This window comes from Amaranthus tricolor, chromosome 1, assembly GCF_026212465.1.
Source record: "Amaranthus tricolor cultivar Red isolate AtriRed21 chromosome 1, ASM2621246v1, whole genome shotgun sequence".
NCBI lineage: Eukaryota > Viridiplantae > Streptophyta > Magnoliopsida > Caryophyllales > Amaranthaceae > Amaranthus > Amaranthus tricolor.
Genome location: NC_080047.1, coordinates 3,147,501 through 3,166,064, shown reverse-complemented (window position 1 = coordinate 3,166,064; position 18,564 = coordinate 3,147,501). Strand labels below are relative to the sequence as shown.

Genomic DNA, 18,564 nt, shown 5'->3' with positions numbered 1-18,564 from the left:
ATTAAATTCATTTCGTCTTGTTGATTGATTTTTCTTGAGCACCACATGAACTGTAAATTTTCTAGACCCTGGTTTATGTAAGACTCATCTAAAGATGACCACACCATGTGTAAAGAGGGCACGTGAAAATGAACATGAAAATAAAAAGGAGGAATCGTGCCAGCGAGAAAGGCAAATGTTGATACAAAAAAGATGTTTAATAGAATATGCTCAGGCCAGATTTCTACTAGAGAATATATACTTGTCAAAAGGGAAATATGTATTGTAGAAGGCTGGAAATGAGCCTGTAAATGCACAATGTGGAAAAAGGGGAAAGAATTAGAAAACTTGTAATATAACTCTTTTAGAGAGAACAAGCCTCTGTAGCTACTTTTTAATTTTCTGCTGTTGATATTATCGGCTTTAAGTTTCTATTCAGCTTGTATGTTCTTCCTTTTCTCAAAACTACCCAGAAATTGAAATTTCTAGTTTATAGTTCAAACCTGATATGAAGCTAATTAAGAGACAGTATGGTGGGGCTATTCACCTTGAAAGTATGTGTTATATAATAAAACAAGAGAAGTCACACAAAAGACTAGCCTAATAGGTGAAATAGTTCATTTCTCTATAAACTCCACATTAGTTGCCCATACAACCAATGTGGGACAAAGTCCCATAATCTTGTTATGGCCTCAAATCCATCCCATTACATTTGAACCCCCATAAGTTCCAACGTCCCCATTGGTCACGACTGCAGCCTTACCTAGGCCTCCACTCCGAGTTGGATCCTCGTTGGTTAGTACTACGTTGATCATGGTTGGCTTAACCTAGGTCACCACTCCATAGGCCACCACTCTGAGCTGACTTTGACACCATTGTTATAAAATAAACAAGAGATCTCACCCAAAAGACTTGCATAGTGGGCGAGAGAACTCATTTACTCTATAAACCCCACATTAGTTGCCCATACAACCGATACCATAACCTTGTAATGGCCTCAAATCCATTCCATTACATTATGCTGCTCACCTCTTGGCATTGCTCCTACCATCTTTCAAGTGAGCCTATGTTGTCTGTTTTTATCTATTTTCGAAGTTTTGAGGGTAGGGATGGGTTGGAAGTTATAGCCTTATGTGCGTAAAAGTGGATTTTGGAAAATTTTTAAACTAAATGGCCCAGTATTTACTCTCTTTTCAAGAAAGAACCTGTGTCTTTTTCCTAGTTGGTGGGCTTCGACTTCTCATGCACTTTGTGATATTAATTTTTATATTACAAATCAGAAATTACAGAATAAAATAATTTTACATCTGCATCTAAAAAATGTAGATGAGTCCTTTTTTTTTATTATCATTCTCCCTTGAAAATACATAATAAAAATTATTTAGTACACTTTTGATAATCACAATATTGGAGCCAAACAAATTTTTCCCGGATCAGCTTACTAATGGACTGTGCACCTGTACCTATCCCCAAAGCTAAGCTTCCGCATATTATGTAACAAAACTTTTTAAAATTACATATATATATATATATATATATATATATATATATATATATATATATATATATATATATATATACACACACTTAGTTATGTTTTATTATAGTATGAAATCCTGCTCACCTAGAAGTCCATTATAAGCCAAAAACCTCCTCAACAATCTCTCCCTAAATCCCAAACAAAGTGCTTGGGATAGGAACGGTACCCTTTCTTCTTGTAAAGAGGTGAAAGCTCCTCACCTGAGCCAATCCCAATACTTCACATAAATACATGATTGAATTGCAAGCAATAAATTAAATTTTACTTGGTTGTACAGATCAAAAGTAACTTATCAAATAAATATACTTTTTGTTGAACGTCAAACTGAAAAAAACCTACTCAATAATTCTTGAATTCCAGATTAGTCATTATTACACTATACCAATACTTTTTGGATTTTGTGATTTGAACCCTCCTGTGGAGTCCCACCCCTTAGTCCTAAGTAGGTCCTTAACCTAGCAACCATTACTTCAAATATTTATAATTTATGTCACAAATCACAATTGGTCCTTCATTTCATTTTTCATCACTGTAAAGCATTCTTGTTTATTCATGTCAACAGGTACAATTTTTTGGAGAGATCTGTTGGAATATCATCTTTGCTTGAGATTAATAGTGAGATATTGGATGTTGGGGCATCTCCTATAATTGAGACACAATTGCCATTGCAGATTCCTACCGTGGAAGGCTTACATATTCCAAGCAAAACCCGTGGTCGTATTCTTAGAATGATTGATGAAAAAATTGCTCTTGTACGCTGGGAGGTAATCAAACACGCTATTTTACTTGTTTTATCTTTTCTAAATTTGGCAAGTCAGTCTTGTAAAGTTGAAAAATAAGGTAAATATGCCTCGTCTCCTTTGTTCCAATTTGGTGTTTACAATTACAGGAGTGAGATTGATGTTGATTGAGTGGAAGGAACAGTTAAAAAGCAGAGAGAGATTGGGACAACCACTTTATTATAAGAAAATTAAGTTAGAATGCAAACATCGATATGGAATGCATTAATGGGAAGTGTAAACATCAGTTTAAAACTTATTTTCACTCTTATGTGGGGAGTTGGGGATTGGTAGCTTGATGTAAGATGAAAATTTCTTCAATTTGTATTTGATTTAATTTATGTACTATGTCATTTATTCTTTTAATATGAAATTTTTACGCAAATAAGTGTTGTTGCAAACTTAGGTTTTGTCTGTTACTAGACACCAGATTCTTTCTTAGCGCGCTGACAATTGTGTCACTAATTTGCAGTATAAACAGTCTGGGATGATTGTATTGCTTCTGCGTTTAGCTCAGGTGCTGGAATTGAATGGCAATGAAGAGGTTCTTGTGATCCTTGACCTTTTCTGTCGAGTTGTATCATTCAACATGGTATGCACCTTTTCTTTTGGTTTTTAATCAGGTGATTTACTAAATGAGTTTTGAATTTCCCAAGCTGCCAATTTTTGATGCAAGTAATGTTATGACTTTAGATTTTATCCTTTTATTCCCAAATATACTGCCAAATTCTATGCCATGCATGTTCTTATTGTGAGTAAGCAAAAGAGGTGTGTAAAACATATGATCTTGCTGAGCATATTACTAGGAGCTCCTCATCATATAAGATGCAATCATGGTTACCTTAGACAAGAGTCAAGACCGTAATACCTCTCTATTTGGGTCTTTTTAGATCCCATAATATGTTTGTTGGCTCATGGTAAAATCAATCCTCAATGAATGTCCAACCATGTATCTGAACAATGCTATTGAAGGGTAAGGCATTATCTTTCGTCTGCTCAGTTGGAGAATAATGGGAATTACACGAATGCATCCTGCTGTAATAGTAAAACGATGCGTCATGGTGAGGTAGTAAGATGTATTAGTTGGTATCATGAATACATGAGTTGAATGAGAGTTAGGTTGCGTATATACTATATATTATAATGTAAAAAATGTTAATTGGAACAATATTCTTCCTCTATCTAGGAGAATTGTTCAAGTTCAAATTATGTTTTCATGCTGTGTACCTTTTTACCTGCAATGTTTTTGTTCTGACATTATGTTGTCCTTACAATTTCAAGGGTGTGTGTTTTTCCATGATAAATATTGGCAAGTCACTTCGTCTTCAAATGGACTATGGTGTTGAGCAAATGGAGGGTGATATTTGGTACTTTTCTGCCCAAGCTCGATTCTGCTGTTAATATCTATTGAGATTTTCAGTTGTACTGCTCAATTTTCCAATGTCAATGTTTGTTTCATTGCAGGATTGATGTGATTGAGGTCTTGTGCAACCTTGTCAGAAACCTGTCACCTTATAGTGGCAGTGTCTTAGCCATGTCCATGTGTGTCAAGATTCTGGCAAAGATGATGAAGTGGTATACATTTAATCTGTAACTTATGTTTTTCTTACCTTGCATATAAAGTGTGGCGCTCATTGGTTCAAACCTTATTTCATGCTTTTTTTATGAGATTAACTTTATTTTTGTTGCCATTGTTATTCAGCTCGCCATCACATGTGAGTGCTGTTGTTATGAAGATGAACATATTTGATCTGTCTTTAAACTCTAGTATATTCGGTGATAAGAACAATGGTTTGCTGAGGTTGGTGCTTAATCCCTTTTCTATTTAACTATTGAGTTGAATACATTCTTATTACTTCATGGCTTAAAATGAGACAACTTCCATGTTGAAGCTATTAAAACCTCAATTGTACATATCGCTCAGTATCTAAATTGAATGATCCTCAATTATTTGTAAATTGTGAACATTGTGAACATATGCTGTCCACATCCACCTCTGGCCAGTATAAACGTTCACAGTAAAATAATAATACGCATTTCATGCTCTCTGTAAGGTTTGGATTTAAGCCTAAGTTCAAGCTTATACCTGGTTTAAGTTATTCACGCTTGAGTTGAGCTCAAAATTTGGAATTAGTGTTCCATTTAATCTTGTATTGTTCTAGCTTGCGACTTTTTGAGCAAAGTTGGGCTCAGGTACAAGTTTTTCAAGTTTAATATGGGTTCAACAATACTCAAGCTTGTTGTATATCATTTTCTCCCCTAAATACACATATGGAATTCTTTTGAAAGCTTCACATCAGCTAGACGCTTAAAATTCCCGCTGGAGGCCCAATTGCAAGTATGTTGATTAGCTTTAAGCAGTGAAATATATATATATATATATATATATATATATATATATACATATATATATATATACATATATATATATATATATACATATATATATATATATATATATATAGTTCCAGTGAGAACCAAGCTTATATAAGAACCGTGAGAACCAATCACCCCGATAAAGCAGATTTTTTTATGAGTTTTTTTCAGAATTTTTTTCTTAAAGTAAAACCTTTTAGTAAAAAGTAACATTTTTTTGTAAAGCAGATTAGTTGTTACGATTCTCATATAAGGATGATTTTCACTTGAACTTTTTCACACACACATATATATATATATATATATATATATATATATATATATATATATATATATATATATAGGATCAAATAAGAAGGATAAAAGGATTTTTATCTGGTCACTATACATACAAAAAAGGATATTGTGTTATAAATTAAGAACATTCTTCAAACTTATGCCATAGTAACTTTTTTGTGTAACATAGTGACTTTTACAATTATGTGTTTGTTGGCTCAATCGTGACCTTAGATTTTTTTATCTTATTGAAATCAAAGGTGTAGAATGCTTCTTACCCTTTTCATTTTCAACACCCTTCTCATTGGAGCCCTCCTATATATATATATATATGATGGAATGTAATATGAAAAATCTAGAATAAACTAGACTAAATTGAGCCTAAAAAATCAAGACAATGATAGAAAAATCTAGAAGAGTAAATATATAAGAATACCTTAGAGAAATGTAGATTTGTGTGAGAAATGTACACCAATGATGTGCACAAGAGATGTACACCTTATAATGAGAGGAGTGAGATAAAGTGAGACATGAGTTGAGCTCACATGAAATCATAAGTGAAGAGTGTATAGGTGTGGAATAAGTGTGCCACCAAAAATGTTCTTGTACAAATTATGATGTAATCAGATATTTACTCAGTTAATGCAATACAATATTTATTTGGATCCAACTACAAATTCCGCGTGCGCTCAAAACTTCTATATATATATATATGTATATATATAGAAAGAAGTTCAAGTGAGAACCATTCTTATATGAGAACCAATCTATCTGACAAAAAAGTTCACTTTTCTATAAAAACACTGTTACTTTTCGGTAAAAAAGTGGTACTTTTTTTTAAAAAAAAGATGTTACTTGTCCTAAAAAAAGTGTTACTTTTAGGGAAAAATTTTGAACGGAACTCACAAAAAGATGTTACTTTTTACATAAAAAAGGGTTACTTTTCGGAAAAAAATGTGTTACTTCGTATTATTATTTTTTGAAATTTTTTCTAAAAGTAACACTTTTTTTCGAAAAGTACCAACTTTTATTTTTAAGAAAGTAGCATTTTTTTTGCCCAAAAGTAACATATTTTTTGTAAAAAGTAACACTTTTTTATTAGGTAGATTGGTTCTCACGGTCTCATATAAGCTTGGTTCTCACTGGAACTTGACCCTATATATATATATATATATATATATATATATATATATATATATATATATATAAAATAATAATAATAATAATAATAATAATAAGGAAAAATTACCTTGAATAATACAAACTTTTATTGATTTTCTTACAATAATATGAACTTTCGATTAACCAAGAATAATACTAACTTTAATTCCCCACTCACTGTCACTCCCATCCCCCACTCACTGTCACTCCCATCCCCCACTCACTGTCACTCCCATTCCCCACCTACTTCCAGCCACCACCATCTTCATCAAAATCCACCACCAAAACCAACTTCCCTCATCCTTTGCGCAACCTCCATCCCCCTCTACTCTCAACCACCACCAAACCCTTCCCTCCACTTCACCACCACCAATCAACCTCCCATAAACAGCGTCCTGTGCGGCCTCCCTCACCTTCCTTCCTCTGACGTGACCTCCACAAACAACCACCATAACCACCCACCCTAAATGTGAACCACCACCATAACCATTCCAAATTCAAACCAACATAATTTTTAATCTGCCTTTCCACTACCAAATTCGACCATCAAAATTAACCACCACTATTAAATTGTTGTTGCAGATTTGGGGTGCTGAGCCTCGTTGGGTGGGGGACGTCGTCGCAGGGGAAACGGAGGGGGAGGGGTTGGTGCACAGGTGGAGATTAAAGAGGGGAGTTGGAATTATTTTTCTTTAAATAAAATTATCTTCTTCTAGGGTAGAATCACCTGTTTTACAGGTGGCATGTGAATTTGGATGCTATGGGAAAACATACCCCAAAATTGGTATTATTTAAGGTTAATTAAAAGTTTGTATTATTGTAGGGAAATCAATTAAAGTTTATATTATTCACAGTAATTTTTCCTAATAATAATAATAATAATAATAATAATAATAATAATATGATCTAATCTGATTTGGTCTGGTCTGATCTGATATAAAACTTTTTGATCTGATCTGGTTTGGTCTGATCTGATTTCAACAAGAATAACCGAATAAGTAATAAGTTCAAAAAATAAGTTGAATAGATATTAAGCTAAATAATGATATTAAGCTGAATTTAATGTTTCTATTTGGTATAAATCAATAGAGGCTAGGTCTTTTTATTGATTCGTTCCATGTGTGTTTTCTCACTAAAGACCTTCATATATTATGTTGCAAGTTATACTCATTTGGGTATCCTACTCATATTACTTTTGCAGTCTCCTACCATTCAACCTTGGTTAGACCAGGCTATTTATATCTAAATCTCCCTATATCTTGCTCGGCAGGATTAAAATGAAAAGTAGTATTTTTTCTTCTTATCACCTCAAGAGTCTTGGTAATGTCTACGAACTTATGTCTTGTATAAATGGCTTTCTGCTACCATGCTTACACTTGCTAGATTGGAATGTGGAAATAGTTCAAATTTAAAAGTGCTTGAACCTCATAAACTCCAACATATTTCTTTGTTTATTTATACAATTTATTGTATTTTGAATGAATTGTGAATGATAAATGAATTGATCTTTTTCTATACTAGTGGTTCATGGTTACTTTCTGGAAGACTTGCGAAGATGCTTTTGATTGATTGTGAGCACCATGATGGCTGTCCCTTGACTACTTCAGGTATCAAAACTGAGTTTGTATAGGTCTCCTCTCATGCGCATACAAACATGCACATGTGTCAAAGTAAAATTTATAACAAAATTAATAAAAAAATAAAAAACGTTTTTGGAATTAAGAAAACATAGAAAAATAAATATAAAATTTGTAACAAAAAGTAAATAAAATATAAAAATGAAAATTTACCTCAATTTGAAGGGGTTGAGGTTTTTGAGGGGGCGAAGGAAGGGGTGAGGGTGCGCAGGGGAAGGAATAGCACAGGGAAAAGGGAGGGTGGGGGTGAGGTGGTGGCAAAAGTGCGGTGTGTGGTGGGGGGGGAGGGTGGATGTACAGTGAAAGGGAAGGGACTGATTTTTTAAATTTTTTTCCCTTCTCGTATTTATTTATTTTTCTTTTTTTTGAAATTTCTTTTAACAAAATTATGAACAAATGAAAACGTAACACATAACTTCCTTTTTTTAATGAAGCATTCTATTTGACTGGTTAGAGGTCATTTTGAAACTTTAGAATAAAATATCATGCAAAGGTTGTACCTTTAGTAGGATAAATTGAAAGCTCGGAATTTTAGAAGTTAATTACATAAAGGTGGGACGTTTAGAGTTAAATTTTTCTTAAAACTTTATGAGTGATAGTAAGTGGATATTTCTTCAAAAAAAAAAGGATAGTATTTTGAAGAAAAAATATTGTTTGTGGATGAACTTGCATCATCAATCATCATGGAGTTTGTTGGTGTACACTATACACTAATGTTTTTCTGCTCGGTCTGTGTATTTGACTTGTTAATTGTGATACATCCGGAAACATGTTACATTTGCTAGCTGGAAGTAGAAAAATTCTCAAATAACATTGATTTCCTACCTGTCCTCCACGACTTGTCTGTTGGGTTATGTAGGGGATACGTTTGTGGGAGAACATGAATAACAACCTTAAAAGAATAGTATACTAGAACCACGTTGAAGATTCCTGGTTTCTCATTGCTGATTTCCTTTTATGTTGTTATCTACGACATGTTCTTGCTCCTAATAATTTTTCCCTTTGGTTCTTTTTTTTTTTTTTTTTTTTTGTCAATTACTTATATTTTCTGCTACCATTTGGTACACTGATTTCATACTTGTTCTCGTGACATTGCAGTTCTGGAGTTTACTGTACAGTTTCTTGAAGCTGGCGTAGAAAATGATTTCGTCCATGCTCTTGTCATGTTCTGTCTGCAGTATGTCTTTGTGAATCATGAGTACTGGAAGTATAAGGTGAAACATGATCGATGGAATGTGACTCTGAAAGTATGTACTCGTCTCATGTTTTCTTTACTTTTTTGTCTGGTTTCTGCCCTTTTACTTCTGCTCTCTATTTTATAAGTTAGAATATGAAAATTTGTCGCCAATATTAACAAACGTTCATTTAAGTTCTTCCAAAATTTAGCACAGATTTGAAAAAAAAGAAGCTTCATCATTTTTTAGTGTACCTTTTTCTGTGTCATGCACATGCCTTACTAGTTAAATATCTCTTTGAACAATTGGTCTTGGATTCTTAGATTCAAATGACATTTTTAGTTGTAAATATATCTAAATGCTACATTAAAGGAATTGATAAAATTTTGTGATAGACAAGAAGTTTCAAGCTCTACTTCTTTGGAGTGTAAATTGTCTTAAACTATGATTGCAGTTGTCGATAAGTAGGCTTTAAGTTTGAAAATGACTCCTGGATCCTGGTTTCACTCGCATGTTGAAAGTGCTGTGAATTTTGAAAGGCAGGAGTTTGCAAAGCAGTAGTTTTTTTGGTTTCTTTCTGATCAACTGCATTTGATGGTTTTTGGTCTCATAAATGGATAGTTTTGCTTGAAACACTCTCATCGCTTTAATATGTATCCATCATACAGGTGCTTGAAGTTCTCAAGATAAGCATTATATCTGTGCCTTACCTTACAAAGATTGGTGGAAATATTAAAGATATCGTACTTTCTGATTCTTCCATCCACAACATGATATTTCGAATTATTTGTACAACTTCATCAGCATTAGAGGTAGCTGCAACTTTTTTTACTCTGATATTCATTCTTCGTTTTAGTTTTGCTCTTTTTCTATAGTAAAATCTGAATGTTGTTTTCTTCTGTGGATAGAAACTGTACATCAGCAGACTTTATGATTGGAAAGAGATTGATGGATTGCAGCACGCAATATACTTCATGTTGAATATTCTTGTGTCCATTCTTTCCATTCCCGAGGTACTTCTCTTTTGCTTATATATATAGATTACAAATGCTGATAAGATTCTGCTGGTCAACCTCCAATCTCATCACATAAGGGGGAAAAACCATTCTGAAGCAAATACCTCAGCTATTTTAGCAGATTGCTTTCAGAATATGGTTTTAGTTTTCCACTGTGTATCTTGCACATATTTCTGAACCAGAACCATAGCCATGCAGGGCTGTTTCTCTTTTAGACTAGTAGCTGTTGTTGATTAATTTTTATTTGGATGATGATAAGCTTGTCTTATTATGGTTCCTGGTTGGTCAACCTCCAATCTCATCGCAAAAAGGGGGGAAAAGCCATTCTGAAGCAAAAGCCTCAGTTATTTTAGCAGATTGCATCTAGAATATGGTTTTAGTTTTCTGTTGTATTTCTTACCCAAATCTCTGAAGCAGAACCATTGGCATGCAGAGCTGCTTCTCTTCTAGACTAGAAGCTATAGTTGATTAATTTTCAGTTGGATGATGTTGAACTTGTTTTATTAAAGTTCCTGTTTGTGTTATCTCAATAAAATTGCACATTATGAATTCATTTGTTTACATTTAGATTTTTTTGGATTTAATTAATTTATTTAATTTTCTCTTTACTTGTCATTTCCCTGTTCTTTTTACAGAATGATGTATCTGGCTTGCCAGTATTCCACCAAGCATTGCTATCGAACTTTACCAAGCCAATTCCTGCTGTTGAAGCCCTAGCATCCTTAATCTCTTATTTCCGTAATCCTGTAAGCTATAATTATCTATCTATGATTAGCCTTCCTTATGCAATTGATACTATTAACTGTGCTTGGAGCCCTCATATTCAACAGATGTGGTTCAGATTGTTATTTTTCATGTCTTCATATTTATATTTCTCCCTGATAACTGTTTGATGTTATATTTCCCATAAGCTATAATTTCTGATTAGCTGTCTATTGTTATTTCCACTTGCTCTTTACAATCTAATCTAATTACATATGCTTGAACCGTTTCCATTGGCCTGGTTTGCTCTTTACAATCAAAATACCCTTGTTGCATTTATACCTGCTATATGTCTTTTATCTTTTGTTCCCTTGGATATGATGTAATCAAATAAAGGATTAGGTATATCGAAAGAGCATTCTAATTTTAATAGATTGGTACCTATAAATACTGCTATTATAAATATTTTAGAAATCTATATATCCATACTTATTAGATGTATGAATCATTGAGCAACAATGTACTTAAAGCCTTAGTCCCTCCAATATGGGGTTGTACATGAACTAAAATAGATAAATGTGATAGATAAACGCTAATAAAAAATATACTTTATTCGGTTGTATCTTTAATTAAGAAAATCAATTCTAATGATTATCTATATTTATATTCTTTTAGTCCATTCATTCCTATCTGTTACCATATGCTCTTACGAATCCCAATTTTTCATGTCATTCTTCAGTCTTCCACTCTTGTTATTCTCGTCATCTTACACTTACATCTTCGTTTTATAAGCTCCTCAAAATTCCAATCTTTCACTTTTCTAAGTGGTTAATTTTTTGGTCTTTTTTGTAGTACATGATCAAACGAACATAAACAACTTTCTCTTATTTGTCTTCAATATGAGCGGTGGGAAATATATCCTATAGATTGAGGGTGTGTTTGGTATGAAAAGTGAAAATGTAATAGAAAGGGAATGTGTTAAAAGGAGTAATGCTTTGTTTGGGAACGATGATTTCATTTGGAAATTTGGAATTGGCTCAAATTTATTGTTTGGCAAATCAAAAATTTTCAAATTGGATTTGGATCAAATTCCACCATCGTTTTTAAAGTAGTTAAAGTTGAGAATTTAAGAATGACTACCCAAACCTTGTCATTCTCAAATTCTTTAATTATGATTTTATAATTTAAATCCATAATTTGAAATTAAATACCTGTTCCTAAGCACTACATAAGGGAATTGATAAGTGTTATTATTATTCATTGTTTGGTACAGGGAGAGGGAAGGGAATAGAAAAAATGGGGTATAGTACATCATCATAGTCCTTTTACTCAAATCCCGCTGCAACTTTCTCAAACATCTTACCTTCATCACCACCATCAACCACCACAAAACAACCCTCTGACCACCGCATCAAATACATTACAACAAATTAAATCAAATACTTCTCTTCTCTTTTATCTGTTGCAAAACAAACGTTTTCCTTTTCTTCCCCAAAATTTCCTCTGAATTTGCAACAACAAATAAATCTAACATTCACTCTTCCATTTGTTTGATTCTAGTTGTAGCTATATATTTTGATTGTAATTTTTGAGAGAGTATAATATCAAGAAAATAAAATGCCTCAATTAAAGGGCCAACTCTTCAATTGATGTAACGAAGATGAGAATTGGAAGGTTGAGGTGGATTTCACTGCTATAGCAATAGAGAAATTTGGTGGTTGAAATAGAAAGCAGAAATAAAAGGGTTTTGGTTGAAATAAAAAAGAAAATGGTTGAAAGAGGAGAGAGAAAATTGCGTGGTTAAGCTAAAGCATTGCTGCTGGTAGAGGAAGTAATTGGTAATGCTAACTACCCTTTAATGAATACTGTTACTAAGCTGAGCAGTAATTGATTCAGTTTTCTAAATCCGTTTCTCAAAATAATATCTAGCATACCAAACACCCCCTGAATTAAAATAAGTGAATCCCTACCCTCTTAAAATTTTTATTACTATGGTTAATAAAATTTTTATCCCATCCATTCTTGATAAGAACGTATATTCCTAAAAAGCAGATAGTTGGTCACCTAATTAAGGCTTTTCATGGGTACTAAGATGGTTAACTAACAGTTTCAAAAAGGGAGGTACATCTTTTGTCCAGTTATAGTGAAATCTAATTGTATGCTGCGATATTGTATGCATTACACAATTTACACCCGCCCCCTGTCTCCACCTTTCGGGGTTTTATATGATGTCCCAACTATAGGCTAAGAGTATTGGTAAAGTTGAAATGCTTAACAGTGTCATTGTTTGTGATCAGGATTCTACTGGTGTTCCAGTGTTGATGAAATGCATAATAGTGTCATTGTATACATTACGTAACAGATTCATAAGATATTGTTCTCTCATTTGTTTGAATTAGGTTTACCTAATTTGTCAGAATAGGGATCAGGCTGCAATAACCAGGTACCTTGGTCCATGTTACATGCAGTTTTTGCTTTACACTTACCTAAGATAGGCTTATATCCTTGTATCCTTATTAGTCATTAGATGAGGTCTATATCTTTCTCCTGCAGCTTGTTTATATTTTTACTTTTTTTATTCTTATTATGGTGCTATGGACAATTGTTGTATATTGCTTTAGAGTGGCATTTATGTCTTCCTCTCATGATTATCTCCTTCGTTAGTGGCCTTATGGTTGTGGAAAGTTGTTGCTCTCATCTCTTTTGATGTTGATATAGGAGAGAGGGCACAACTGAAGAAATAAAAACACCAAGGAGCTTAATTACAAGTGCGTGTTTATGACTAATGTGTCCATCCTGCTTATTTCTGTTGTCGATTCTTGATAAAGTTTAACCCAATTTAAAACTACGCATCCTGAATATTTCAACTTCTCAGTTCACTTGTTTGGGGTCTGTGCAGGATATACAAGTGGGAGCTGCTACTGCATTGACAATGTTGTGCCGAACTGCGGAACGTGCAGAACCTTACTTAGCTGGGAATGCAAGCTTCAGCCTCGGTGGTAAACAGGTAGCACTCTATTTGCTGAACATTATGGTTTTATCATATTGATTGTGCTGAACTTGTTGATATGTTAAAACAATGAGAATTGTATTGTACTTGTATCATTCATATTACTTTTTAGCAGAGTAGCAGACAGTCTGTATAAAAGTTTCTGATTAAGCTTTGGTATGCTTGTCTCTCAAGATGTATTGTAATGATGTAATCTAATAATTTGTTTTGCCTAAAGCATTTGAAAAGTACAAGTTGTGAGCTTTTTCAAACTTGATGTGTTTTGCCTCAGGTTATGCAATTGAGACATACTGTTGAAAGTATTATTGGTGAACAATCGGAGAGAAATGAACCTCTCTTTGTAGCTGCTGTTGAACTACTTACTTCTACAGCAAAACACCAGGTTTGTTGGCCCTTAGTACTTCTTCCAGTGGAACTTTACTGATGCAAGAGTGTATGTTGTTGACTATGGTTTAAGGGACATATGCGTAGATTTTTTTTTTATTAATGCTGATGACAAAACTTTTGCGTGATCTTGAACTAATTGCTGCTGTTCTCACCACTTTTGATTAATAAAGGACTCATTTGATTTTTTTTTTCTTTTTGTCGGTTAGGATTAAGGCTAGGTGATTGGCTTATTTATAAGCAATAATAATATTGCTTAGCTAAATGCCCCTATAATTACAGGGTTTCACCCTAATTTTTACTATATTCCCCTCTCACTATCTGGCTTCGTCTTATCACTTTCTTACACATCTCCACCATTTTCATCTTTCCTTCATCTTCCTGCTGGAGGTGGTGCACACACTAGCATAGCATCCGATGCAGCGGACTAGCATTTTGATTGTAATTATCAACAAGTAATGAGATATTGCCAGTAAATTCTTGAAACTAAATAAACTTGATCTTGTCAGAATTGATGATGAATTAAATGTCGCTGGAAAAAACAATAAGTCCTCCCTGGAAAAAACAATAAGCTACGAGCAATGAATCAACTGAAATTAACAAAAAACAATAAGTCACCTGGGGCTGTGGGAGACACGTGGAATATAAGTCTCCTCATGGGGAGGTGTATGGAAAATGAGTCCTCCCTAATCGACAGGCTACCCCCATGCAGGAGACATATTTCAGGCCTCTCCCTTTCTGGTGATTTCAATGTTATACAAAATGTTCTGGTTTATCCTGTTTGATCTTTGGCCTTTTTGGTTGTTTATCCTGGTTTATCTGTAAGCTAAGACACAGACACAACCATTTTCTGAGATGGCACCTTGATGCTCTGACTGAGGAATCTGAGGTGATTAAGAACCAAGAATGAAATCTGAGAGTAATCAAGGGGAATGTGCAGGCAAAATACTGTGTCTGTAGCAATGTTCTTTAGATCAGTTTTAATTGACTGTCCTATTTTCTGCAATGGGTTTTACCTTGTCCATATTAGGGTATGTGTTCTAAAAGAGTTTTGTGGGGAAATCCAAAAAAAATGGTCCATACTTTCAAAGAGCTTGAACTTTGAGTTTACATGTTCAGCGTTGTATATCTTGGATCGTATCTAGCTTCTTTAACACCGAAGTACGGAGTGAAGTACATGAACCTTTGTGTGTAGTCATTACGTAGTTTCAGTGGCATTTTCTGTGTAAAGTCTTTCCTATTGAATATTAGAATAACATTCAAAATTAGTCATGTCAAGTTTTTGAGTTTACTCTTTGTTTTATAATAAATCAGTTTGAACAATAGATTGATATGGTTTTACTATTTGTTTTGTGCAGCCTGCTTTTCTTGCTGCTATTTTTTCTGGTGATGAGGTAACAGCTAATTGTTCAGGGAATAATGGTAATTCAAATGGAAAAGGAAGTGATTCTACTTACCAGGCTTTAAAGTCTGACAATGCAAAGCCTCTAGTGGATACGCTTGTGATTTATGTTGAAAGATCTGATGTGCTTGTTAAGAGGTACCGTGTAAATTTGTGTTTCATTATCCCAGTGATGTTTGTTGAACTCGTGATGTCAGTCCATGTGTATTATCAATTTTATCTGTGCTCTATAAGCCCCTCATGATGCACGATGATTTTTGTGTAATCTTTTTTCGTACTTTTATCTTTGCATTCAGGAATGCAAGAGTTCTTTTGAGTGTACTGAATCTTATGAAAGCACTGTGGCAAGGAGCTGCTCAGTACATTGATATTCTGGAGGCCGTTAGAAAATCTAAGCAGTTCTGGAAGCAATTGTCTGAATGTGTCTTGCTTGTCTGCCGTGAAGAACCCCCCATACCCACATCTCTCTCTGAAAATTTGGCACACAAGTTTGCATCTGAGTATCAATGTCAGTCTGTTGCATTAGAAATAATGGCCTTAGAAACTTTCCTGCAAAAGAAGTTAATACATGCGGAGTCACTGGTGAGACAAGCTGATCAATCGTTCAAAGGGGAAGATAGTAGTCTTAGTACCAATGCACAAGTATCTTTAAAGTCAGATCAGCTTGAAAATATCCTATTATCTTGGTCTGATAGCTCCTCATTGAGCATCCTTCTAAAGTCTTCTGCAGCTTGCATGTATGATACTGATATTTATTTTCATGCAGAGGTTAGTATTTTGTAGCTTGTGACATTGTTAGCTTTCTGTTGAAACTTCTTTTACCCGTTATTTTGTGATAATATGCTGCCCAAGCATACAACCCTATGCACTCTTTTCTTCTTATAGCTTATTTTTCATCTTTTACAAAAGATATTTTATAAGAAATTGGTTCACATAGCATTTGTTGTGTGCCTTTTCATATTTTATTAACAAAATGCAATATTACCCAATTAGTTTTAGACAAGCTCCGCCCTACAATGGATAAGGAAGGAGGTTTATGCTATGCTCATTCAGTTCAAACTTATTTATCACATATGAACTGGACTATAGTCTTTATTGAGTAAGTCTTGTTATGTCTTAATTACATTGAAAACATTGTATTCAATAAGATGTTCCTTGTTCAATGATTAGCTTCTTCCTCTTTGCTAATTCTAGGTTCCAAGATCTAGTTGAATGAGGTTGATGTCATACCTTAATTTCTTTCTCTTGAACTACATCTTACAGGCTGCTCTTAGTTTGCTTGCTTCACACATTATTCAGAAGGTCGCCATGGGTGATTTTGGCTGCTTGTCTTTACCTATTGTAGAAGAAGTCACCAAATTGTCTACAAAGGTCAATTCTTTTCCATATGCAGAACTTTCAATATTGTAGATGTGTATCTAATATTTTCTCATCCCCTTGGTTTTATTATATTATCTAGGAATTGTTAGTAACCTTACTTTTCTTCTAATTTTATCCTCAAAGAACTGAAAATTCTATTGCAGTCATCTGCGTTTTGTGTGAGTTGCTTTTTGCTCCGCATTCGTTGACAACTTGACACATTGTCAAAGATGTATGCTAAGTTCTTGAATATGATATAATTAACACTCTTTGTAATAGTCCCTATATTATTGGGATTAATGCTAATGCTTTGGCATTGTTGTTTCTAGTTGTATGCAAATTTTTTAATTTGATTTCATATTATCTGATTATAACAAAGGAATAATTCTATTGAAATACAAGATATAAGTCCATACATTCCGTTTAATAAAATGTTCTGCTTATCACATATAATACTTTTCTAATAATAATACTTTTGCTTGATATCAGGTGTAGTACAATAGTTTTCTCAAATTAATAGTACTCTTGATTTTTTTTTTTTATTAAATACGATACTTTCTGTTCACTGCATGTGCATGGCATCCTCCCAGAACATCTTTATAATCAGATCAATTGATTTGATATGCCAAATCGCACCAACTTTAGAATCTGATTGTGAGTGAGTGTATCAGTTTATGTTCATACTGACACAGTTCATATACCTTTCGCTTTTGAACATGGCCATCTAATCATTATTATGGTTACATTCTGCAGTTACTGAATCTTCCTGCCTTTTCTGAATTGAGTACCCAATATACACAGCATGGTTACAGGTAATATAAGTTCTGTTGAATGGAGAAGGGATTTTATATGTGATTTTAGTTGATTATCGTTCTATTTTCCAAAGCATTAATTCTGGAGGTTATAATTTATCCGGAGGATGGGAACAAGTGCTAGTTCTTTTGTTTGTGGGAAGAATTTTGACCATCGTGATATTTTTGTTTCCTGATGTAGTTGTATTGTGTTGTATGTGAATATCTGCCTAACAACTAAGTGGCTGCAGCTATAAACCTGCGACCTGATTGCAATTATTATCTTTCGCTATTTGATGCATATCCTGTAGTTCTGACTTATAGCTTTGTGCAAAGCTTACTGTGTGTCTTATTCAAAACATTTTAGCTTACCAACTCCGTGTATCCATATTATTTGCATCTTTTTCTTTGACTTGTTTGTGCACAATTTACACTGTCATAATGCTATAATTTTCATTGTGTTTAGTGAAAGAATACATACAAAGAACTTGATACTCGAGGATCTGTATTATCATCTTCATGGCGAGCTGGAAGGACGTAACATTGAACATGGCCCATTTAAAGAGCTTTCCCAGTTCTTAACCGACTCAAATCTTTTCCAAACTTATAAGTCTGTTCCCGACTTCTCCACTGGAGCCAAAAATGTGAACTTTTTTGATTTATTGCGCCTAAAACATGACATTGGCTTTGATATTTGGGATTACTCGGAGTGGAAAGCGTCAAAAAAGATGGTGGAGACTGTGTTGCTTCACCTGCAATATGCCAACTCTATGCTGTTGATTATTGGTTCAAGACTTCCATCACTGAGAGCTCTGATAACTATTTTAACTCTCAATATGGGGGATGTAAGTTTCTAGCTTCTTTTTTTTTTTTTTTTTTGTATTTGTCATCTGAAATATGAAGTTTGTGCTTTATATCTTTATATGCATACTAATAAGCAAATTTTTATTATAGATCTCTATTCTCTAGGGTAGCTC

The 18,564-nt window shown here is 33.8% G+C and overlaps 1 protein-coding gene across 2 annotated transcripts in view; it reads left to right on the top strand.

Moving 5' to 3' along the window:
- Positions 1-18,564, top strand: part of LOC130799071 (uncharacterized) — a 34,034-nt gene that overhangs the window by 11,517 nt on the left and 3,953 nt on the right. For both annotated transcript variants that reach the window (XM_057662180.1, XM_057662179.1), the window contains 17 exons: positions 2,082-2,283; positions 2,771-2,890; positions 3,580-3,665; positions 3,763-3,873; positions 4,001-4,099; positions 7,633-7,718; positions 8,847-8,995; positions 9,592-9,735; positions 9,832-9,936; positions 10,575-10,685; positions 13,541-13,648; positions 13,923-14,033; positions 15,394-15,575; positions 15,734-16,205; positions 16,701-16,808; positions 17,550-17,608; positions 18,054-18,432. In XM_057662180.1, coding sequence (XP_057518163.1) covers positions 2,082-2,283; positions 2,771-2,890; positions 3,580-3,665; positions 3,763-3,873; positions 4,001-4,099; positions 7,633-7,718; positions 8,847-8,995; positions 9,592-9,735; positions 9,832-9,936; positions 10,575-10,685; positions 13,541-13,648; positions 13,923-14,033; positions 15,394-15,575; positions 15,734-16,205; positions 16,701-16,808; positions 17,550-17,608; positions 18,054-18,432 — 2,632 coding nt within the window. The remainder of the gene's footprint in view (positions 1-2,081; positions 2,284-2,770; positions 2,891-3,579; positions 3,666-3,762; positions 3,874-4,000; positions 4,100-7,632; positions 7,719-8,846; positions 8,996-9,591; positions 9,736-9,831; positions 9,937-10,574; positions 10,686-13,540; positions 13,649-13,922; positions 14,034-15,393; positions 15,576-15,733; positions 16,206-16,700; positions 16,809-17,549; positions 17,609-18,053; positions 18,433-18,564) is intronic.